This window comes from Hippocampus bargibanti, linkage group LG14 (genome assembly GCF_051943395.1).
Source record: "Hippocampus bargibanti isolate YZ-2025 linkage group LG14, ASM5194339v1, whole genome shotgun sequence".
Taxonomy (NCBI): Eukaryota; Metazoa; Chordata; class Actinopteri; order Syngnathiformes; family Syngnathidae; genus Hippocampus; species Hippocampus bargibanti.
In genome coordinates, this window is record NC_142747.1 from 2,520,655 (window position 1) to 2,544,728 (window position 24,074).

Consider the following 24,074-nt stretch of genomic DNA (forward strand, 5'->3'; position numbering starts at 1 on the left):
GCGCTTATCAATGAAATGTATGATTATTTATTATTATTAAATCCGTTCTTGTGAGGACACTGAATGGATGGAAAATATTTATTGAGAAAAATACAAATATATAGAAGCCCCTCCGCCCCCCCTTCCCCAGCCTCGTATACATCAAAGCGTGTGTGTACTGCGCGCTAATTGTCGTCGTCCAAGCGCGTGGCGCAGATCCTGGCAAATCGTTCCGTCTGTCTCTTCTTGGAAGTGGGCGACATGTCAGAACAGTGTCGTGGGCCCCTGTGAGGAATCTGAGGCAGACTCGGGCCACGCTGCGCCTGTCAACACGCAAAAGTCACAAAATGACACGCCACACTTTTGACGACAAACCACGTTTCAAGCTAATGGTGCCCATGATTGTTTCCCGCCGCGGTCCGATTGTCCCTCGCCTCTGGTTGGGTCGGCTTTATCGAGTTATGGGCAATAAATCAATGACTGGGATCATTTTGGGGGCGGTCATCACATCCCAACAATTGGCCATCAGTACTTACGGCGTCGCCGCCACACCAATTGGAGAAAGAGGGCGCCGAGCCGAGCACTCTGAGAGAGGCCTCCAGCTGCTGAGGGGGCAGGAAAAAGTTGGGAAGGCCACTTTTGGTGACAAAAGTTAAGCAAAAAAAACACAGTAGATGGTCCTTGGGAGAAAACGTTGAGTCCCCCCCCACAGTCAACACAACTAGTGATACCTCGGCTTATGAACGCTTTATCTTACAAACTTTTCACATTACGAACATTAAATTCCCCGAATATAATCTTGGCATACAAATTAGTTTTCGGGAAATACACGGAGCACCTCGGTGGTTGGCGGACTATTTTTTGTCATCTCCTTTCGTTGAGTGCAGACATGGTTTGTTATCAAGTGGAGTACTTCTGCTGTTTTGGATTGAAATCAACCAAAATGGATTCAATGGAGCATGAGATCTCGACATTGCTCATGAAAAACATTAGTTGAGTCAAATGATTTCTTCATACATACAATAATTTTCTTGAGTGACTACACAATCAATCCTGTGCTATTTTGATATTATGTGATATTCAAGACAAAGAGGGCAGATTTAGCACAATATTTCTTACTAGTGTCGAAAGCTAATTTCTTTGCTATGAAGAGTTCCAATGTGGCAAAACAGCTCTGACATCATTCTGTCGAACAGGTTTTCCACACCCCCTTTGAGTGCAGACGTGGTTTGTTATCGAGTAGAGTACTTTTGCTATTATGGGACTGAAAAGACTATTATTATTATTTGTTAGCTATCCATTAGCTAGCTAGCTTTCTATCTATTTGAGTTACTTCGGGATTGAGTGAACGCTGGCGCATGTGGCTGCCACTGCTCACCCACAGAAAAACTTTATCCTGTGACTGTAAAGTGACCTAGAGCGTTTTGTATTATTATTATTATGATAAAAAAAATATGTTTTATGGGGACCTGGGAACGGATTATTCTCATTTTAATGGTTTCTTATGGGAAATAAATGTTTGGCAGACGAACTTTTCGCCTTACACACACTTTCTGGGAACCAGTTAAGTTTGTAAGCTGAGGTATCACTGTATGGTGAATCCAGAGTCAAGTTGTTGGGTGAATGATTATTAAAGGATACACTTGCTTCTTGGGCGTGGAACCCGCAGCGCCGGGCGTCACCGCCGCCGGTGCCGTGTCTTCATCGCTCTGAAAGATCGAAGCTTCTTCCGATGACTTGTCAAAGCTGTCACCTTGGCTGTCCCCAGTGACGACTTCCCCTATCCTGTTGGTTTTGGAGGGCCGATCCCCCCGGGCCTCTGGGTGGTCCGACAAACGGGTCTTGGTGCTGGAAAGCGTCACCTGGTTCAAATTCCTGGGCTCCACCACCACTTCCTCGTAATCGTCCTCGTCGCTGCTGCAGAGCGACGACCATTGTTTGTCGTCGTCATGGCTGGCTTCTGTTCTGTCATCGCGCCCGCCACCCTCTTCCTCTTCGGGGTCAGAGGTGGCAAACGGCGAGCGGTGACTGGAAGCGCCACGTGGGCCGGAGTTCGTGTCAGTCTGGTTTTCTTTGGTCGATCCGCCATTGCGGGTGGAGGTAATGGCTTCTCGACCTTTAATTTTAAAACGGAAAAACAAAGTGTAAGTGTCCCCATGACGACACTTCCTGCAGCAATCGTTGCTCACCCAAAGAAAGACTCATCCTGTGACTGTAAAGTGACCTTGAGAGTTTTGAAAGGCGCTCTTCAATCAAATGGATTATTAGTAGTAGTATTACAGTTAGTATTATTATTATTAGAAGCTCTCTCTTAGCTATTTAGCTGGCTATCTATCTGTCTAGCTCTCTTTATTTACTCTCTATCTATCTATCTATCTCGTTATTAGCTATCTATTAGCGAGTGAGCTAGCTTTCTATCTATTTGAGTTACTTTCGGGTTGAGTGAACGCTGGCGCATGTGGCTGCCGTTGCGCACCCACAGAAAAACTTATCCTGTGTAGATCTCTCTCTTGTTTTTATTTATAATTGTATTTTATTTATTGCGTTGTATTTGTGATTATATTTCATTTATTATAGTACCTATGCTTGTCTTTGACTGTAAAGTGTCTGTAAAGACACTACTTATGCTTGTCTGTGACTGTAAAGAGCTTTGAAAGGCGTTTAAAATGTAATGTATTATTATTATTATGATTATTATTTTATGAGTTTTGAAAGGTGCTTATAAATGAAATGTATTATTATTATTTTAAACAAACACTCTGCTACTAGTCCCCTTCAGATCAGCCGCGTTAGCTCACCATTGTGGACATCGCCAGATAACGGCTGCCGCGCGTCGCCGTCGGCCTGCTCCTGCTCGTCTCGGTCTGCAGCGGCCAGGAAGGAAGGTGACCCCATCTTGCTGCTGAAATATCTCTGGATGTTGTCCTGCTCGCTCATGATCTTCCTGCGTATTGAAATGCTAGTTTAACTTACGTTTTACAAACAAAAAATACATCATCAAATCAATCAATCTCAATCATCAAAAAGCGACAATCCAGTCAAAGCTTCGTTTTCAACCATAATTCATTCCAGAAACCTGTTTGAAAACCGATTTGTTCAAAAACCAAAACAGAACTTCCCATTATGATCAATGTAAAGAAAGGCAATCGGTTCCAAGTAGGCGGCAGGCCGCCGTCCGGCCAATGTGCCACGTCACGTGCATGACGAGCCATCGAGAGACGTGCGGCTGTTTGAGAGTTAGCGGCTAATGCAAGTTCAAACCATCAATTTTGGCTATTTTCTTCTGTGATGCAGAGGTTTGCGCATCCCACTAACCCCGTGAGCTAAGTTGTCTGAGGCATGACATGTTCAACTAGCTATCAGCTAGCTAGCTAGCTTTCTATCTATTTGAGTTACTTCCGGATTGAGTGAACGCTGGCGCGTGTAGCTGCCGCTGCTCACCCACTGAGAAACATATCCTGTGACTGTAAAGTGACTTTGAGAGTTTTGAAAGGCGCTTAGAAATGAAATCTATTATTATTATTATAATACAACTTTCTGCTGGGCTAACCTGATTGCCGAGAAGATGAGAGAGTCGGAGGGGTTGACGTCGCCGCCGTTGCCGTCGCAGACCGGTTGAAGGCCAGCTTTCTCCTGAAGACTCTGATGATGAAGGCGCACCTTTTGCATGTGCTCATGGTGGCGTTTGCCCTCGCTGGCCACAGAGCTGGTCAGGGGGTGGCAAAAACGTTGGTCTTCCTATCGGTAGGTCGCGTGTATATCTAGGCGGTACCAACATTTGGGGGAAGATGGTGTCGGCGCGGTCGGGAGAAGAAATGTGCTGCTCGGGGTATCGGCTGATGTGAGACGGGACGCTGCTGTCGGTGGCTGAGGTGTGGTAGCTGCAAGGTGCAAGCCGTGACGAAGTCTGGGAAAGAAAAAACAAAAGGGTTCATCGTCGAATTTGTGCCAAGATGCCAAAGCGCCTTGTTTTTGGTGGTGCGGAGGGTGATCGATACTGGGCACAATGAAGTGAAAAAACACTGGATAAAATCATATAATAATCATCATCATCATCATCATCATCATCATCATCATAATACATTTTATTTCAAGCGCCTTTCAAAGCTCTCAAGGACACTTTACAGTGACAGACAAGAATAGATACAATAATAAATAAAATAAAATTATAAATAGAATACAATCTATAAAATACAATTATAAGTAGAAACAAGAGAGAGAGAGCTACACAGAAAATGCTATTTTAAAGGGCAACTGACGCCTCCGGACAAGTTGTGTCCATAATTTGTAAAATCACTTCAAATGACTTCTACTGAGCGTATTTGTTAGGGGAGAGTTGATGTATCTCTTCCTGGTTCTGGTTCAACGGAGTTTTATGATAAAATACCAGCAAGCGCCATAAATGGTGAACAGAAAAGACTACTTTATTCTTGTAAACCATAGAAGTCTGGTTGGCGACCAACATGTGGCGCTGTCGGCCCCGCCTGCACCTGCACAGGTGCTGGTCGTCCCGAGCCTTGGCGCACTGCCACGTTCGGATTGGCGACCACCGGGTAGCGCTGTCAGCCCTGCCTGCTGCCTCGCAGGTGCTGGTCGTTACAATCAGTGACACTTAAAAAGACTCCCGGCACTACCATCTGATGTCAGGTCATTGTTTGTTGTATGCTTTGTATGCAATTGTATGCATTGTATGCTGGGCATGTGTTTGTTTCACATTGGCGGACTTTTACTCTTGGTCTTCTTTTGATACTTTGTATTTTTTCTGTTCAGATGATTTTGATGTTTTACATTTTGTTCCTGCTGACCTTTATTTTAATACAATTTGTCAAACACAACCTCCTGCTCCCTCCTGCCTGCTTTTTGGGATCCGCACCCGCCATCACCACCTCGCAAACCGTGACAAGGACATGTCTGGTCGGAGCGGGGAAGCGGGGAAGAGAAAGGGCCGCCCCTTCAACCTAGTTTTATCACACAGCAGCGATGACATCGTCTCGACCAGGCCTATCAGCAAGGGGGAGGGGTTTGGGAGAACATTACACTGAAAATGAATACTTGTTGCACCCTACTGATGCAACAAGTTATCTAATAAGCTACATACATCCATATAGACTAAACTAAACATGAAATAACAGGATGTTTACGGATGTGTATAAAAACACTATCAGTATTTTATTTTCATTTTTTTAAGATTCCACCGCATATAGCTATATTTTACATTTTAAGACTCGCACTGAATATTCAGGAAGTCTTGTTTTCGAGTTGATGACGATGCCTGATGTGACGTCACGTCTGGAACGCCCCTGACCGAGAAAGCGCCACACAATGCATTTTGGGTACTTTGTTTCGTCTGAAAACTTTGTTGATGGCAAAATTAGAAGGAAAAAACATAAATAACGCGATGCAGAATCGTGTGTTGCACCAAGACTACTATTTGATACTAGTTGATTAGCTCATTTCCAACCAATGCACCATCTTGTGCATTTTCACGGCGCTACATTGGAGTCCAGATGCCTCAAAATGAGACGGTAGAACTTCTTTAATCGATTGCAAACATTTATGCTTTTCCTGTTCAGAACTCTTTGAATCATATTCATAACTGGATGAGTGACAAGAAAGCATCTTCTCCGAATCTGAAGCCATTGTTTTGATTCTCGAGCAACGCAAGACGTCCTGACGTGACGTCATGAACAAGGGACCTTCTGAAACTTCTGAAACTGAAACTCTCTGAGGTCATTTTGAAGTAGTTTTGGGACACTTTAAGTCATTTTTATTGGTGTTTTGCATTTCACTAAAAATACCAGCCTGCGTGTTTTGGGTATTTTAGATGCTATAAAACGTTTTTCTGATATCAGTTAGGAAACAAAAAAATTGTGTCTTTTGAGATGGGATTTGAATGTGGGAAGAGAATCAATGTTACGAATGTTGGGAGAAAGTGAGTTCCAGCGTTTGGGGGCAGAGCAGCTGAAAGCTCATCCCCCATCATGCTGAGACGGGCAGTGGGGGCACACAGAGGTGGAGGGAGGAAGAGGATCTGAGGGACCGAGAGGGAATAGAAATTTGAAAAAGGTCCGATAGGTATAGGGGGCAAGGTTATGGATAGCTTTGAATGTATAAAGAATTTTAACGTTGATTCTATATTTGACCGGGAGCCAGTGGAGCTCCTGGAGGACGGGGGTGATGTGGTGAAAGGATGAGATTTTGGTGATAATCCGGGCTGAAGAATTCTGGACTAGTTGAAGTTTGTGGAGATGTTTCTGAGGGACACCAAGGAGAAGTGAATTTCAATAGTCAATCCGGGAGGTGACAAGATTATGAACAAGGATAGCAGTGGTGTGAGGGGTGAGAGATGGGCCAAGATGATTGATATTGCATAGGTGGAAGTACGCAAATTGGGTTATGCTCTTATGAGAGTGGAAAGATAGTGTGCTGTCAAGGATGTCACCCCGGCTTTTCACCTGATGGGGGGAGAAACGGTGCAATTGTCAATAGTGAGAGAAAAACTGTTAGCTTTGCACAAGGTGGATTTGGTACCTACAAGGAGATTTTCAGTTTTTTCAGAATCAGAATCAGAATCATCTTTATTGCCAAGTATGCAGAACACACAAGGAATTTGTTTCCGGTAGAATAGAATTTGTTTTCGCTGTTAAGTTTGAGGAAGTTATGGGTAAACCAGGATTTAATGAATTTAATGATTTCAATGAAATTTTATATCAAATTTACGGAGAATATTGCCATACTGTAGGGTTTACTGCCAATAATGCTGTTATCCACACATCCATCCATTTTCCATCCCGCTTAATCTTTTCAAAATAAAGAGGCAATGTCATTTTTTTTACATGCCGTTGATAATTCACGCCATGAATTGCGTATTGGTTGCAAGTGTTGACAAACCCCCCGACGGTCCCCTCTTCCACGCCTACTTGGTGAAAAGCGTACTCGAGAGCAAACGGGTGGATTCCAGTCAACAAAAACGGTGAACAAGTTGGCTCAAGGCCAAACAATTTTGTCTGCCCTACCTCAGCGTCCACAATGGCTTTCCTCTGGGCGCGGAGGTCTCGCAGCCACTTGAGCGGGGCGACGCTCACTTTGAGCTGGCCGCGGCAATGGCCGGCGAAGTCGCTGATGTTGTACCAGCCGCAGAGCGAACGCAGGCCGCACAGCAACGGTGTCAGGTCCACCGAGGCGAAGCCGATCGCCTGCTCTGCTTCGTCGCCGACGCCTTTGTGCCACACTTTGAACACCAAAGTTTGCTGGGGGTCCAGAAGTAGCTGCTTAGACAACCTGAGGAATTCAAAACCAAAGAAGCGTGAAGACGGCCCACCGAGGAGATTTGCCACGGCCTTTCTGGGGGATCGTGGGGGTGGGTCACCCGCCTGCAGTCGCGCCGGTGGTCCCACACGGGGCAGTTGGTGTCGGCCACCACGGCTGTGGACATGGGTTCAGCCGAGTCGGCAACGGCATACGAGACGTAGCAGCACAGTGTCCCTTCGTCACTCTCGGGTGACGGGCAGCCTACCACAGTGGGGAGGGGCAGATGGTCATTTCAGAGGGTGGCGGCCAGACTTGCTTTTGAAATACCTCGCTGTGCGCTGAGTGAGTGGAACGCTCACCTTTCAAAGTGAGGTTCTTGGCCCTGTACACGGCAAGTGTGACCGGGAAAGATTGGTCGTCACTCAAAGGTTCAGCCGGCTGCGACAAGGTGGCATCGCTGGCGGTTTGGCTTGGCGTCGTTTGAGGCGGCGGCGTGGGTGGCTCCTCGGCAAAGGCATTCTCCTGATTGTCAGACTCCGCCGGGAGGCCGCCGGGGCTCAGGCTGATGTGCACCCGCAGAGCGGCGCCCTGCAGGTCGACTGCTGAGCGCCTGAACAGCGGATACACACCTACCAGGCAGAAATGGAAAGCGATGTCAACGCAACGGCGCCAAAAATAAACAATTCTGATGACGATATGCACCACTATTTTATATCTTTCTTCATTTATTTTCAGACGCTCCCATATCGCTAGCTATTAGCTATCTGTTTGCTAGCTATTAGCTATCTATTCGCTAGCTAATAGCTATCTATTCGCTAGCTTGCTTTCTATCTATTTGAGTTAAATCCGGGTTGAGTGAATGCTGGCGCATGTGGCTGCCGCTGCTCACCCGCAGAAAAAATATCCTCTGACTGTAAAGTGTCCTTGAGAGTTTTGAAAGGTGCTTATAAATGAAATGTATTGTTATTATTAGCTATCTATGCGCTAGGTAACAGCTATCTACTCACTAGGTAATAGCTATCTATTTGCTAGCTATTAGCTATCTATTCGCTATCTATTCACTAGGGATTAGCTATGTATTATATAGCTATTAGCTATCTATTCGCTAGCTATAAATATTAATACATTTCATTTCTAAGCGCCTTTCAAAACTCTCAAGGTCACTTTCCAGTCACAGGATAATTTTTTTTGTGGATGAGCAACGGCAGCTACACGCTCCAGAGTTTACTCAACCCGGAAGTAACTCAAAGCTAGCTAGCTAATCGACAGCTAACATATAGCTAGCTAGGCCTTCACTCAACCCAGAGTAGCTATCTATTCACTAGCTATTAGCTATCTATTCGCTAGCTATCTATGTGAGTTACTTCTGGGTTGAGTGAACTCTGGGCGTGTAGCTACCGCTGCTCACCCACAGAAAAAAAACTTCTGTGACTAAACTGACCTTCAATTTTGAAAGGTGCTTAAAAATGAAATGTATTATTATTATTATTATATTAGCACTCCTGAGTTGAAAGCTTTTGTCATACCACTGAGAGCGGTCTTGCGCTTGGCAGGCTTGGCCAGGGAGGACAGATCGATGAAGGCGGACCCCAGCAGGCGGTCTGTGTCGCGGGGTCTCTGGCTGTTGTCTTTGTGGAACGCCACCCACAGCTGCACCTCCAGCCTCTCCTCTCGAAGATACCACACAAGCGGCTGAGAGCTCCTCAGCTCCAGCGCACGACTTCCCGGGAAGGCAACGGAGGCCCGGCCGTCCTCGCCGGCGCAGGGGTGCTTGGCGTCCGAGCAGAAGGCCTCGTGCTCATAGAACTTGTAGCGCAGGTAGCAGTAGGTGGAGCGCAGCAAGACGTCGTGGCCCGGCAGGAGCAGGCAGCCGAGGGGTAACCAGGCTTTGGGTACGGCCACAGTTAGGGATAACTTCTCTGCGCCGAGCTCCCAGGCGCCCCCGTCGTCGCCCCCGTTGTCGCCCCCGTTGTCTACGTAAAGCTGAGCCCCGGTCGGATCCCAGCCCAAATCCTGGGCAGCCCGAATGATTCGCTCCCGCTCTGAGTGGTGGCCGAAGCCGACCGACACCTCCAGGCCTCCGACCAACAGCTGCTGACTTTCGGGAGACTCCCGCGCGGCGTAGATGCCGAACCAGCCGGAAATACCTAAACGGACGGGGACAGAACATCAAGAAACGCCCCACATTTAGTCATCGTCGCGATCCCCAATGTGGGTGTGGCATCAACACATTTGTTTGTCAAACTCCATATTGAAATGATTCCCAACTTTAACTCATTCGCTGACATTCACAAATTTATTCCAGAATTGCTAGTGTTTTGTTTTTTCATGCTTGGGTGCCGACAAATCGCTGGCCATGGTTGTGTCAGGAAAGGCATGTGACGTAAAAGCTTGGCCAAAACAAACATGCCAATCAAACCTCTGAAAATGGAGGACACTGATTCGCTGTGGGGAAGGGAAAAGCCCAAAGGAAAAGAAGAGGTTTGGGTGCCGATAAAGCGCTGGCCATGGCCTCAGGCAATGTTTTTTTTTCTTTTCCACAAGGGGCAGCATTTCCCTTGTTTCCATGTTATAATAATGACTCTCAAGGACACTTTACAGTCACAGGATATTTTTTTCTGCAGGTGAGCAGCGGCAGACACGCGCCAGCGTTTACTCAACCCGGAAGTAACAAAGTAAAAACAAAAACAAAAAAACTAAATAACGTTAGCACTTTGTTCCAGTTTCAGCTGTCGGTGCCATATAAACCAATATTTATTTCTAGTATTGTATTGACATGGTTTCTTCACATATACATATACAGTAAAGTCTTGTTATATCGATATCGGACTTTACTGTATATATATATATAGTCGTGCTAAGATAAGTGGACACATGGATCAATACATGAGCAAAGCACAGAAAGGCATTAGTAGAGATACAAGAGGTGCCAAACATCAGCTGTTGGTTGACAAAACAGTCGCACAAGACTGCAGGTCCCGACATACCAGCCTGTGCACAGCCTGGATTGATTACAAGAAAGCATATGACTCGATGCCACACACATGGATCACTGAATGCTTGGAGTTGTATAAGGTCAACAGGACCCTGAGAGCCTTCGTTGCAAACTCGATGAGGATGTGGAAAACCACACTTGAAGCCAATGGCAAGCCACTAACGCCACGGACCACGGATGTCCATTAAATGTGGCATATACCAAGGTGATGCACTCTCCCCACTGCTGTTCTGCATAGGACTGAACCCCCTCAGCCAGATAATCGCCAAGACAGGCTATGGATACAGCCTCAGAAATGGAGCTACGATCAGTCACCTCCTCTACATGGATGACATAAAGCTGTATGCTAAGAGCAAAAGGGACATAGACTCCCTGATCCACACAACCAAGATCTACAGCAGTGATATCGGCATGTCATTCGGGCTGGAGAAATGTAGTCGGATGGTGACTAAGAGAGGCAAGGTAGTCCACACTGAAGGGGTCTCACTCCCTGAAGGAACAATACCAGACATTGAAAACAGTTACAAGAACCTTGGTATACCACAGGCCAATGGCAACCTCGAACTAGCAACAAGGAAAGTGGCTACGGCCAAATACCTCCAGCGGGTGAGGCAAGCTCAATGCCAGCTTAATGGCAAGAACAAGACCCGGGCAATAAACAGCTATGCCCTGCCAGTGATCAGATACCCTGCAGGAATAATAAGGTGGCCAAAGGAAGAGATTCAGACCACGGATGTTAAGACCCGAAAACTCCTCACCATGCATGGAGGGTTCCATCCCAAGTCCAGCACCCTGAGACTGTACACAAGCCGTAAGGAAGGAGGCCGGGGACTAGTGAGTGTGAGAGCCACTGTCCAGGATGAAACATCCAAGCTCCATGAATACATCAAAGAGAAGGCTCCAACGGATGATGTACTGAGAGAATGTCTCAGACAATGGGGAACACAGGATGAGGTGCTGGAAGAGGGACAATCAAGGTGTAGGTTGTGTAAAGAGGCACCCGAGACAATCCAACACATAACTGCAGGGTGTAAGATGCTCGCAGGGAAAGCCCACATGGAGCGCCATAGCCAGGTGGCTTGCATAGTCTACCGAAACATCTGTGCGGAGTAGGGACTGGAAACCCCAAGGTCAAATGGGAAACACCTCCAAAGGTAGTAGAGAATGACCGAGCAAAGATCCTGTGGGACTTACAGATACAGACTGACAAGATGGTAATGGCCAACCAACCAGATATCGTGGTCATAGATAAAGGGCAAAGGAAAGCCGCTGTCGTGGATGTAGTGGTCCCGAGTGATGGAAACATCAGAAAGAAGGAACATGAGAAAACTGAGAAATACCAAGGGCTCAGAGAGGAGCTGGAGAGTGCCTGGAAGGTAAAGGTGACAGTCGTGCCTGTGGTGGTCGGAGCACTCGGGGCAGTGACCCCCAAACTCGACGAATGGTTGCAACAGATCCCGGGAACAAAATCTGATATCTCGGTCCAGAAAAGCGCAGTGCTGGGAACAGCACGGATACTGCGCAGAACCCTCAAGCTTCCTGGCCTCTGGTAGAGGACCCGAGCTAAAATGGGGGACAGACACCACCCTGGTGGTCGGAGCACTCGGGGCAGTGACCCCCAAAAATTTCCACCTGGTTATGGCGCTCCATGTAGGCATTCCCTGCCAGCATCTTATATATCTTTTCGGGTTTTCCTCTATCTTCAGAGGTTTGATCCGCATGTTTGTTTTGGCCAAGCTTTTACATCGGATGCCCTTCCTGACACAACTCTCTGTATTTATCCGGGCTTGGGACTGGCACAAGAAGACAATTGTCCCTTTGTGGCTACAGAACAAGCAACATTACACACGTGTGTGTGTATATATATATATATATATATATATATACAGTAAAGTCTCGTTATATCGATATTCAAGGGAGTCCGAAAAAATATCGATATAACCGGGACTATCGATATATCCGACCCCGTTTGCATGTAATTTTCTCCGTGGGTGCATAGAAATAGTATCGATATAACCGGGACTATCGATATATCCGATATCGATATAACGAGACTTTACTGTGTGTGTGTATATATATATATATATATATATATATATATATATATATATATATATATATATATATATATATATATATATATATATATATATATATATATAATGAACTTAATTGGTTCCCAGACAGAGTGTGTCAGGCGAAAAGTGTGTATGCCAAAAATGTATTTCCCATAGGAAACCAATAAAATGAGAATAATCAGTTCCCAGGTCCCCATAAAACATAATTTTCTACTTTCTAATTTTCTAAGCCTTATAGGACAACCGACGTCACTTTTTTGTTTCCTAACTGACATCAGAAAAAGGTTTTACAGCATCTAAAATACCCAAAACACACAGTATATTTTTAGTCAAATGCAAAACACCAATAAAAATGACTTAAAGTGTGTAAACAGTACTTCAATTTGAAACCGGAAGTGGCCAGTTTCAGAAGGTCCCGCCTCCATGTCCGTGGTGTCACAGTAAGACGTCTTGCCTTGCTCTAGAATCAAAACAATGGCTTCAGATTCGGAGAATATGCTTTCTTGTTACTCATCCAGTTATGAATATGATTCAAATAGTTCTGAAGAGGAAAGCATACATGTTTGCAATCGATTAAAGAATTTATTCTGTGTCATTTTGAGGGGGGAAATGTAGCACCGAATGTGTGTCATCTCGGGAGGGAAATGTAGCACCGAAAAGAGGCAGAAGAGGGCGACAAAGCTCCGTGGAAACGGGCTGATTAATTTCTTACAATTTTTGTCAGTGAATATCAGATGCTCGGTGCCACACACAAGGATTCACCATCGCGTTATTTATGTGTTTTCCTTTTAATTTCGCCATCAACACGGATCAACACGACGTTTTCAGATCAAACAAAGTATTGCAAAATGCATTGAGTTGATGCAAGGTATGTCCTTTCTCGCTGAGGGGCGTTCCTTCAGTGACTTCGGGTGAGGACTCGTCACCAACTCAAAAACAAGACTTCCGGAATATTCAGCGCGAGTCTTAAAACGTAAAATATAGCTATATGCGGTGGAATCTTTGTAAAATACGCTCAGTATAAGTCATTTGAAGCCAGAGGACAAGGACAACCGACGTCTCCGGACAAGTTTCCATAATTTGTAAAATGGCTTCAAATGACTTCTACTGAGCGTATTTTAAAAAGATTCCACCGCATATAGCTATATTTTACGTTTTAAGACTCGCGCTGAGTATTCAGAAAGTCTTGTTTTTGAGTTGGTGACGAGTCCGTACGTGACATCACTAAAGGACCCCTGACTGAAAAAAAAAACACATTGTAGCAGTCCTTCCATCACGTCAATGTATTTTGCTGTATTGTTTGGTCTGAAAACCTTGTGTTGCACCCAAAAGCCGCCAGAAGAGGGTGTCCAAGCTCCATATAAGGAATTTATCAGCCTGTGGAAACGGAGGTGGCCACTGGAGGTCGCCATTTTGTGCCTCTTTTCTGCTGATCATTTCTCCCCAATGTTGCCTAAAAATGGCATGGAATAAGTTCTTTAATCAATTGCAAACATGTATGCTTTCCTCTTCAGAACTATTTGAATCATATTCATAACTGGAGGTGGAACAAGAAAGCATATTCTCCCAATGTGAAGCCATTGTTTTGATTCTCAAGCAATGCAAGACGTCTTGGCGTGACGTCACAAACTGGGAGCAGGAGTTTCTGAAAATGCCCAATTCGCAGCTCAATTTTGTGCAGATTTTGGACACTTTAAGTCACTTTTATTGGTGTTTTGCATTTGAATAAAAATATCATACTGTGTGTTTTGGGTATTTTAGATGCTATACGTGGGTTGTCCTTTAGAACTACACAAAATAAACCTTATTTTATGGATAATAAATGGATAATAAATGTGCTATAGTATTATGATTAAAGAAATAAACTGTACTGTACAATAAAGTCATTTTATTTACCTTTGTGATGGTTGTTAATGGGTCGATGGAATGGAGTGTCCGGTTTCCTCAGCATTAAACACTTGATTTTTTTACATAGGCTTCTTTCACCATCTTGAGGAATGATCCCTTGTAGGTGCTTTCTCTGTGATAATTGTATCTAGTTCATCAATTGTGATGTTTAGCTGGGTTGATAGCTTTTTGCATCAAGTGTACAGATGACCTGTGCGGGTTATTTGTGGAGCCTGATTGATGGGATATTTAACCTTCCAGTCTACACTCTGCTTTTGAACTTGAAGTTGAAATGGGTCAAAATTTCAGTTTTCTACCAATTTTACTTTTACGTTTTTTTCCTCTTTTCTTATTTTTGTTTCAAGCTCTGTCCTCTACCTTTCGTGTGTGTGTTTTCTCACTCTCTGTCTGCCTGCATGTCGATTTAATGTTTAATCCCCCCCGCCCCCACACTGCTGGGTTCTTGACCATCTTGACCAATCACGTGGCTTTAACCGAAGACACCATTTTGTTTTTCTACAATTTAAGTGACAATGACAAAAACCCTGGCACTGAAGTGGACACATTTTTGCACATCATGTCTGGCAGTGAATGAGTTAAACAGCAGACATTGATGACATTGATTATCATGGGAAATGTTTCGAAAAGAAGGTTTAATATTGATGTAGTCCTAAAACTCAATATTCTGTGGGTCCTGGAATTCACGTGAAAATGACAAAAACCCTGGCACTGGAGTGGACCCATTTTTGCACATCGTCTGCCAGTCAATGAGTGAAAGGCGCGACAAATCGTGTTCACAAAAGGAGAAGCGCACCCGTTGTTTTCCGTAGGAGGTCGGCCAGCGGGAGTTGCACAGTGCCCAGCACCACAGCCGGGGCCCTGGAGGTCAGACCTGCACAGAAAAAGTCCGACGTGTCCAATTCAAGCAGGGTGGAAACGTTCCCGGCATATCTTAATGGAAAGAATGACTCGGGGGAAGTTGCGGTCCACCTTTGCGGTCGTCTTTATTCCAGACGGTGAAGACGGCCCAGGCTTCGGCCAGCTGCTCGGCCAGACTGCAGATTTCCCCGCCGCTCTTGCGCAGCAGCGCGTGGCAGTGCACCTCGGCGTGGTGGTCAAACTCGGGGCAGAAGGTCCGGACGGACACGCGGGTGCACGTCGCCTCCTCATTAGGCAAGAAGGACAAGCGGACGCTCACGTAAGCGTTGACGCCCACGCTGGCAAAGTAGTCGTATCCTCCGTCCCGCTGGGCGATGGCTCTGCGGTGATCCGGAACCAGATTGGGGTGGGAAATCGAGCTAAGCGGTCGGCGGCGGGGGGCCTACTACCTGGCTGCTGCTTGCAAACCACAGCATCTGTGCACTCGAACCACAAGGGTCACGGGACAAGAGGGCGCCGCCTCGCAACCAGCCGGCGCGTCCGCTCGGACAGGGCGGGACTTGTAGCGGACGCTCACTTCCAGGAGGCCTGACAAAACACACCGGGCACATTTCAATCATAAAGAGAAGCGAGAAGAAATGACAACGCAGCCTCGCGTCGTTCAGCCGAAAGGTCGGTGCTGTTGGACAGTCCAAGGATGCATGGAAAGGAGTGTTGATGCGTAATCTGGAACGCGGCTTGTAATTGAAGCGGATTGACATGGGACAGGAGATGTGAGACATACGGCATATTGAGTTGAAAGTGCATACCAGAGGGGAAAAGGCTATGTGGCGCCTGGCCGTCCCCTGCGGGGAGCAGCGCTAGCGAGAACAAGCGGGCCTCGTCGGGACAGCGCCCTTGCATGGTCACCATGGCGCACAGTTTGGACAAGGGCAGAATTCCTTTGGCCGCCAGCTGGTCTCGCACATTGGGGTAGTAATACCTGCGAGGTCAGCCAATCCACAGGCATCAGTCAAGGCGCCTGAGCGGCAGAGTACCAGCCGGCCGGTTACCGACCTGCACCACACTTCAAAATGGACACCCCCGCCGCCACTGAGGCCTTGGCTGGAGAGAGAATTAAGCAGTAGCTTCTGAACGGGAAGGCCTCGGGGCGCCAAGAGGGCGTGCGTCTCCGTGTGGCCGAAAATCGGGTCGGGCACACACAGGGTGGCGATGGTTCGGAAAGGCTTCAGGTCGGTGTCTGTTCGGGGACCAGATTGAAACACAGAAGCGGTAGTACCTACCTAGCAAGCACTTTATTTGCTAGGTATTTGCTATCGATTAGCTATGTAGCTGACTCGCTAGCTATCTATTAGATATCCTTATCCTGTGACTGTAAAGTGACCTTGAGAGTTTTGAAAGGCGCTTATAAATGACATGTATTATTATATTTCATTAGTATATTCAGCTTTGACATATTGAAATAGTTATCAAATATCTCATGAATGTTTTAATAATCAATTAGCTCTCAGTTCATGGGTGAAAGTCGATTATATATATATATATATATATTTTTTTTTTTAAGTGCATGTTGAAACTTCAAATCTTTGAAGCTTTGATCTTGAACCATTCCCCTTGGAAATTTGAATTCCCTTAAAGGACAACCGACGTTTCCGGACGTGTCCATAATTTGTAAAATGGGTTCAAATGACTTCTACTGAGCGTATTTTACAAAGATTCCACCGCATATAGCTATATTTTACGTTTTAAGACTCGCACTGAATATTCCGGAAGTCTTGTTTTTGAGTTGGTGACGAGGCCGTACGTGACGTCACTGAAGGAACGCCCCTGACCGAAAAAAAAAAGGACACATTGTAGCCGGCCTTCCATCACGTCAATGCATTTTGCTGTGCTCGTTTGGTCTGAAAACGTCATGTTGCACCAAAAAGAGCCAGAAGAGGGTGACCAAGCTCCATATAAGGAATTTATCAGCCTGTGGAAACGGGCTGATTAATTCCTCACAGGAGCTCGGTCGACATTTTATGCCTCTTTTTTGGTGATCCATTTCCCCCCAATATTGCCTCAAAATGGCATGAAATAAATTCTTTAATCGATTGCAAACTTGTATGCTTTCCTCTTCAGAACTATTTGAATCATATTCATAACTGCATGTGTAACAAGAAAGCATATTCTCCCAATCTGAAGCCATTATTTTGATTCTCCAGCAATGCAAGACCTCTTGGCGTGATGTCACGAACTGGGGGCGGGACTTTCTGATAATGCCCAATTCGCAGCTCAATTTTTTGCAGACTTTGGTCACTTTAAGTCATTTTTATTGGTGTTTTGCATTTGAATAAAAATATCATACTGCATATGAATAAAAATATCATACTGCAACGTCGGTTCTCCTTTAAAGGACAACTTTTTTGTTTCCTAACTGACATCAGAAAAACGTTTTATAGCATCTAAAATACCCAAAAACACGCTGGCTGATATTTTTAGTTAAATGAAAAACACCAATGACAACGACTTAAAGTGTCCCAAAACTACTTCAAAATGAAACCGGAAATGGCCAGTTTCAGAAGGTCCCGCCCCCTTGTTCGTGACATCACGCCAAGTCGTCTTGCCTTGCTCGAGAATCAAAACAATGGCTTCAGATTCGGAGAAGATGCTTTCTTGCTACTCATCCAGTTATGAATATTATTCAAATAGTTCTGAAGAGGAAAGCATAAAGGTTTGCAATCGATTAAAGAGGTTATTCCATGTTATTTTGAGGTATCTGGACTGAAATGTAGCGTCCCATAAAATGCACTAGATGGCGCCCAAGCTCCGTTGGAAATGGGCTGATTTGTCAGCTGGGAATTTGTGTCAGCGAATATCAAATAGTCGTCTTGGTGCAACACACAATGATTCACCATCGCGTTATTTAAGTTTTTTCCTTCTAATTTCGCCATCAACACGGATCAACACAAAGTTTTCAGACCGAACAAAGTACCCAAAATGCATCGTGTCGCTTTTGCGGTCAGGGGCGTTCCAGACGTGACATCACATCAGGCATCGTCATCAACTCGAAAACAAGACTTCCTGAATATTCAGCGCGAGTCTTAAAACGTAAAATATAGCTATATGCACTGGAATCTTTGTAAAATACCCTCAGTAGAAGTCATTTGAAATGATTTTACAAATTATGGATATAACTTGTCCGGAGGCGTCGGTTGTCCTTTAAGCGAAAAAGGACTTTAATAAGGATCCACTTTCCTCCAACGTAACAGGAGACTTATGACGTTGCTTGTATACCGTATTGCTTATTTCTCTATTATTTTTATTATTATTCTATCCAACTTGTCTGTTATTATTGTAAATGTCTCCACTGCGAGACTAATAAAGGCCTAATTTGTAACAGACAATAAGGAGACAGAATTAACTTCACACAACTAGCTATCTATTAGCTAGCTAGCTTTCTATCTATTTGAGTTACTTCCGGGTTGAGTGAACGCTGGCGCATGTGGCTGCCGCTGCTCACCCACAGAAAAACTGATCCTGTGACTGTAAAGTGACCTTGAGAGTTTTGAAAGGCGCTTATAAATAAAATTTATTATTATTATAATTATTAGCTGGCTAGTTAGCTTTCAATGAGTGGGTTGAGTGAACGCTGGCGTGTCTGGCGGTCGCTGCTCACTCACAGAAAAACTTATCCTGTGACTGTAAAGTGACCTTGAGAGTTTTGAAAGGCGCTTAGAAATCACATATATTATTATTATTGTTGTTCTTGTGATGATGATTTATTTTTATTATTATTATTATTATTGTTATTATTAGCAGCATTAGTCGAAGGGTGGCGGTGGTAGCCTAGTGTGTTGGATGCTGCTTACCATATTGGTCCAGGGTAGTGTCCGCCTCGGTGCCGTCCTGACAGGGGAAGGCATACTGGATGTAACAGTCGGCCTCCCCCCACACTGTAGACTGCAGAGGAGTCAGGCCCGTCACCTTTTCCACCCTGATCACAAACACGTGCTCGGTCATCGCTCGTGCCGACGATGTGATGATCTGAAAAGGGAGGATGGGGCGGACCCGTGAGACGGACACGGTGACGTTGAATCAGGTCGCAAACTGGATCCTTCGCCACTCAGAACCCGATGAGAGTCCAATGGAAAGTTTTGGTCCTCAAGGCAGTTCAGGTACTGCCAGCTGGATCAAAATTCGGCACCCAGTTTGCACACCTGATCCAACGATCGGTGACGGAAAGTAGTAAAAAAAACCTTGGTGGTCCTGCTGGGTCGCTGATCAAGGAGGTGAAGCGGTCTGAGAGGCGGCCGGCCCGGCGCCTCGCCCTCCTGATCTCTGGCGCGCTGCAGGGCGAGCACCTGCTCGCAGAGGCCCATGGCCAGCGTCACCCTGAGGCTTCCCCGGCAGTCGCCCGAGAACACGTCCACCACCGGCATGTAGCAGTCCACCCCTAAAACCGGAAACTGCGCCCGGAGGAGGAGCTGGGCCATTTTTGGATCCCTGTGAGGAAAAACTTGCCAATATGAGGAAGCCATGACAATGTTTCTTCCCCTCCACTTATTACATACATAATGCGCAAGAAATTAACTGATCCGCTGCAGTTCATGAATTTATTAGAGGATTGAAAAATGTGACGTGAGCGCCATTATGGAATGTATGTAATGTATGGAATGCCTTTCCAGCAGCTCCTATGTTTTGCTTTTCTACTTTCATTTCTTTCATAACTTTGCTGCTGTGAAATGTAAATTTCTCCATTGCGAGACTAATAAAGGCAAATCCAATCCAATCCAATTCGTGTTTTTGTTTTTCTTGCGGGGGGGGGGGGGGATGGGCTGGTCAGACCTCTGGCAATGTTTTTTTCCCTTCCACAAGGGGGCAGAATCCCCTTTTTCCATATGTTAGCGCTTTGTTCCAGCTTCAGCTGTTGTTAAAACACTACATAAATCAATAGAGATGTGTTGTATTTTGTACATATACCCCCATTTCAAACTCAGATAACTTAGAATAATTTAGGAAATAACTTTTTTTCTGATGAAAAAAGGAAGTCTAAGATTTCTAATGCTGTATTGAATGTTGATGCCGTCCTAAAAATCCAATATTCTGTGGGTCCTGGAATTTGAGTGAAAGTGACAAAAACCCAGGCGCTGGAATGGACATATTTTTGCACATTTGCTTGCGGTGAATGAGTTACTTTTGGCTGCAGGTTGTAGAACAGGGAAATACTTCATCCTTTGCTGTAGAACCGAGTGTTTTGATGGTGTTTACAGCACAGGGGTCAAAGTCGAGGCCCGTTGGCCAAATCTGAAGTCAAGAATAATGACTGTTATTGTGGTTTTCATTGAACAATTTGAAATTTTGAGCAAACATCATGGCACTTGATATGCTTGATTTGCTTTGGCGGGCCGAATAAAATAATGTGGTGGGCCAGATTTGGCCCCTGGGCCTTGACTTTGACACCTGTGTCATATAGCATCCAAACGTCACTGCTCACGTCGACGTTTAACATAGATTGTCTGCACTATGAAGAATAATCATCATCATCGGGTGCGGGGGGTGATCATATAAGTCAACTTGCCTAAAAGACATGTAGAACTGGTGAAGAGGTAGTTTGACCAGACCGAGAAGCGTCTCGTGGGCGGAGCCGCCCGTCTTCTGCCAAACTTCAATCACCATCACATTGTTCTTCATTCGCTCCAGTAATTGTCCGGTCAAAGCCACGGGAGTGACCTGCAGGGAGCGGTGGCCAACAAATTGGAGTTCCCCGACTCAAGTTTTAAACACAATGAGACGTCTATTCGCCCAAAAAAAAAACTTGTTGCAAAGCATAAAGGATTGATAATCCGAAAATATAACAGAACAACATTTTAAAATTAAGTCATTCATGTACCTACCACAAATGCTCCCTTGCTTAATTGATGGTAAATATCCCTTGCTGATGATTTTGCTCCAGTCGTCGTTTGTCCATACACTGTTGCACAGTGCAATGTTTGCGTTGCGTCGTCTGCTACAAGTCATGTGAACTCTTCTTTCCACAATGTTTTTAATGTACGTTTACGTTTTGTAGCGTCATACGTTATGTGAGCTTCTTTTGAATCTTTCTTCTGCGGCTGAGATTTTGGCTTGATTCATAACCACTCATCGATTTTTCTTGTGTTCTCTGTGCGTCTACTTTGGAAAATGATATGCAAATGCACGCGGAAGCACGAAGTTATTCGATGCAGGCTTCTGATTGGCTGCCGAGTATGCAAATTGCCAAAGGAACCAAAATTCAGAAATTTCCAAACTGAACGAAGATTTCGAAATCGGAATAAAGCAAACGTTTGATTAGAAAAAATATATTTCGTTTTTTTCCCCCTTGAAAAAGTTGTTGGCCACCCGGGCAGAGACGTTCTGTAACTTGTACGCCCGCCGTAAAAGTTGCACGGCCTGGTCGTCCGGTATTTCAGACACTGTTCTTTGTTTCCCAAATAAAGTAGCATCCTACCTGGACAAAGTGAAACGAAGGATTGGCGCGTCCCCAGCTGACCACGGAGCTCGCCACCTCGTCACACCAGAAGAGCTTGCAGTTCAGGTACACGTTGATGGCTCGCGCCGGCCCACCAGTAAAATTCTTGCCATCCGGCACCATCAGCAACGTGTGCAGGAGGATCTCGGGCTGTTCCTCCGTCACGTGCGGCGCCGCAACGCAAGGTTGTTTGGGTAGATGGAGGGAAAAGTCTTTCGTTGATCGAGCGGCGAGATCCTCTGAGCAAAATTCGACGCATTGCGACGTGGTGCGGGAGTCCCCGCGAGGATTCCGCGTGGGCCGTGATGGCGAGGCCTTTTTCTTTTCCCACGCTTCAATGCCTGCGTTGTCAGTGGAAAGTTCGAGCAGCACCTTGGAAAAACAAACGGCAACGTCCAATCATTTCTAGCGCCGTTGGTGAGAAATACGCATTACGGGCATTCCAAAGGAGTTACAGGGTAGATACAGTGATACCTCAGCTCACAAACTTAATTGGTTCCCAGGAATTGTGTGTAAGGCGAAAAGTTCATCTTCCAAACATTTATTTCCCATAAGAAACCATAAAAATGAGAATAATTTGTTCCCAAGTCCCCATAAAACATAGTTTTCTACTAAATAAGCCTTAAAACTACACAAAATATACCTTATTTCAGGTATAATAAATGTGCTACTGTATTGTAATGAAAGAAATAAACTGTACAGTATAATAAAGTCATTAATGGATGGTAGCAATGGTCGATTTAGCGTAATGGTACTGGGACGCTAAGTCACACAAACGCACACCTCTTTCGTGTTTTTCGGTTATCTCCTTCTGCTTGACCGTCATTTTGTTTTCTGTCCTCTTGGGCTTAACACAAGCCTGTGGTGGGGTCTTTTTCGGTGCCATAATAGCAAAAGTACTACACTCGAGAGCAAACAACATCTGCACTCAAAGGGGGTGTGGAAAACGAGTCCGCCAGGCACCATGGCGCTGTTCGACCGTGTAGTTTGGTGTTCATCCGCCGAAAACTAGTCCGCCAGCCATCGCGGCGCCGTGTGGTTTGATTCATCCGCTGAAAACTAGTTCGTCATCCAATACTATATGCTCGTGAATTTAATGTTCGTGAGCTGAAGCGTTCGTGAGCTGCGGTATCACTGCATTTTACCCTGAGAAGACAGAGTTCCAGCGTTGCGCCCTCCACGTTGTGCACCGGCAACGTGAGCGACTGGCTGAGCTGACGGCTCTGCAGCAGACTTCGCAGCGGGTGAGCGGCTTCGCCGATGAAAACGGCCTGCGGCGGCGAGAAAGGCATTGTGGTCATGATTTTTAGTTCTTGTCCCGCTACGAAAAACAGGACCATTATTCTGTTGCTGCAGACTCACTTTATTTTGGTCACTTTTTCTGGCATAAATTCGAAAAAGGAGATGGGCCGCCCACCAGACTTCCACCGTCGTTTTGCTGAAGTGGACGGGAAACGCCGAGAGCCGATGGAAGCTCACCGCTTGAAGATAAAAAAGCGCAAGTAGGTCAGAAAAGAAGCTCCACAAACAAGCAGTCGGCCAGCCGGCACGCCGTACCTCCTCCAGAAACGTTACTGGAAGCAGCTGTGGTCACCTCGGCGCTTCGGGAAGATGCGGTCTTGGGGAACGTATACTCCACAAAATATGTGCTAGCAAAAACAAAAAAACTCATCACTCACATCAACTTTGGATAAGCGTCACTTACCACTTCTTTCTGCGCAGCAGCGAAGGAGATTTTTTTGGGGTCTTCTCGGGCGGAGGGCTGGCGCAACAGGCGGGCACACTCATGGAGTCCACCGTCACTTTGGCCCATCGCATCAAAGTCAGAAAGCTCATCTGCTCCTGGCTCAAGGCGGTGGCGGCCGCTGGCTCCGAAATGACACTGGGCAAAAGTTGCAATCATGTGAAAAGACACATTTAAGTTTGCCGTGGAGACATCTGTGCCCCCTGGAGGCATGCGGGAGCCTTACTTGTCGCTCGTCCCGGCCGCGGGCTGCTGCAAGTGCTTTTCGGTGCGGGATGAAGTGTTCCTCCGCGTCCCGCCGTCGCCGGCTGTCTCCTGCGCTCTCCGCTCCGACGTCTGAATCGCAATAATGTCTTACAACCACAGACCCCAAAACGACCACCCCGGCCGGCCTTGGCGTTCGCACATGCGAACTACTCACGGGGCTTTTGTAGAAGAGATTTTCCAGCAAACTTTGATCATACTGCGGATCGCCGAGCTCGCTGTCGCCACTCGCGCTACCGTGACTGGAAAGAGAGTCGGGGAAGGAACCGCCGCCCCGCCAAAAAGGCGGCGGAGACGTCTTCAGCCTGTGGAGAAGCACAAGCGCGTCGCCAGGAGGCCACAACCATGTTTGCTTATAGCAGACATGTAAAAATGACACATTTTACAGAATTCTTGTTTCGTTGGAGTTGTTATTCCAACCACAATAAGCATTTTCACAAATAGCGTATTTTCCAGTGTACAGTGATACCTCAGCTTACGAACGCTTTAGCTCACGAACTTTTCGCC

General features: G+C 45.9%; 1 protein-coding gene across 1 annotated transcript in view; it reads right to left on the reverse strand.

The window, feature by feature from the left end:
• Window positions 1-64: 64 nt before the first annotated feature.
• Window positions 65-24,074, reverse strand: part of c2cd3 (C2 domain containing 3 centriole elongation regulator) — a 33,040-nt gene continuing 9,030 nt past the window's right edge. The window contains exons 8-32 of the mRNA XM_089013126.1: window positions 23,725-23,872; window positions 23,530-23,639; window positions 23,265-23,441; window positions 23,117-23,208; window positions 22,922-23,040; window positions 22,705-22,830; window positions 21,539-21,931; window positions 20,630-20,781; window positions 19,308-19,554; window positions 18,921-19,095; window positions 16,126-16,309; window positions 15,879-16,051; window positions 15,519-15,657; window positions 15,181-15,449; window positions 15,005-15,082; window positions 8,757-9,377; window positions 7,590-7,859; window positions 7,353-7,491; window positions 6,996-7,260; window positions 3,756-3,886; window positions 3,530-3,685; window positions 2,778-2,923; window positions 1,621-2,095; window positions 516-615; window positions 65-302 (exon numbers count right to left, since the gene is read on the reverse strand). Of these exons, the coding sequence (XP_088869252.1) occupies window positions 165-302; window positions 516-615; window positions 1,621-2,095; window positions 2,778-2,923; window positions 3,530-3,685; window positions 3,756-3,886; window positions 6,996-7,260; window positions 7,353-7,491; window positions 7,590-7,859; window positions 8,757-9,377; window positions 15,005-15,082; window positions 15,181-15,449; window positions 15,519-15,657; window positions 15,879-16,051; window positions 16,126-16,309; window positions 18,921-19,095; window positions 19,308-19,554; window positions 20,630-20,781; window positions 21,539-21,931; window positions 22,705-22,830; window positions 22,922-23,040; window positions 23,117-23,208; window positions 23,265-23,441; window positions 23,530-23,639; window positions 23,725-23,872 (5,023 nt within the window). The 3' untranslated portion in view covers window positions 65-164. The remainder of the gene's footprint in view (window positions 303-515; window positions 616-1,620; window positions 2,096-2,777; window positions 2,924-3,529; window positions 3,686-3,755; window positions 3,887-6,995; window positions 7,261-7,352; window positions 7,492-7,589; window positions 7,860-8,756; window positions 9,378-15,004; window positions 15,083-15,180; window positions 15,450-15,518; window positions 15,658-15,878; window positions 16,052-16,125; window positions 16,310-18,920; window positions 19,096-19,307; window positions 19,555-20,629; window positions 20,782-21,538; window positions 21,932-22,704; window positions 22,831-22,921; window positions 23,041-23,116; window positions 23,209-23,264; window positions 23,442-23,529; window positions 23,640-23,724; window positions 23,873-24,074) is intronic.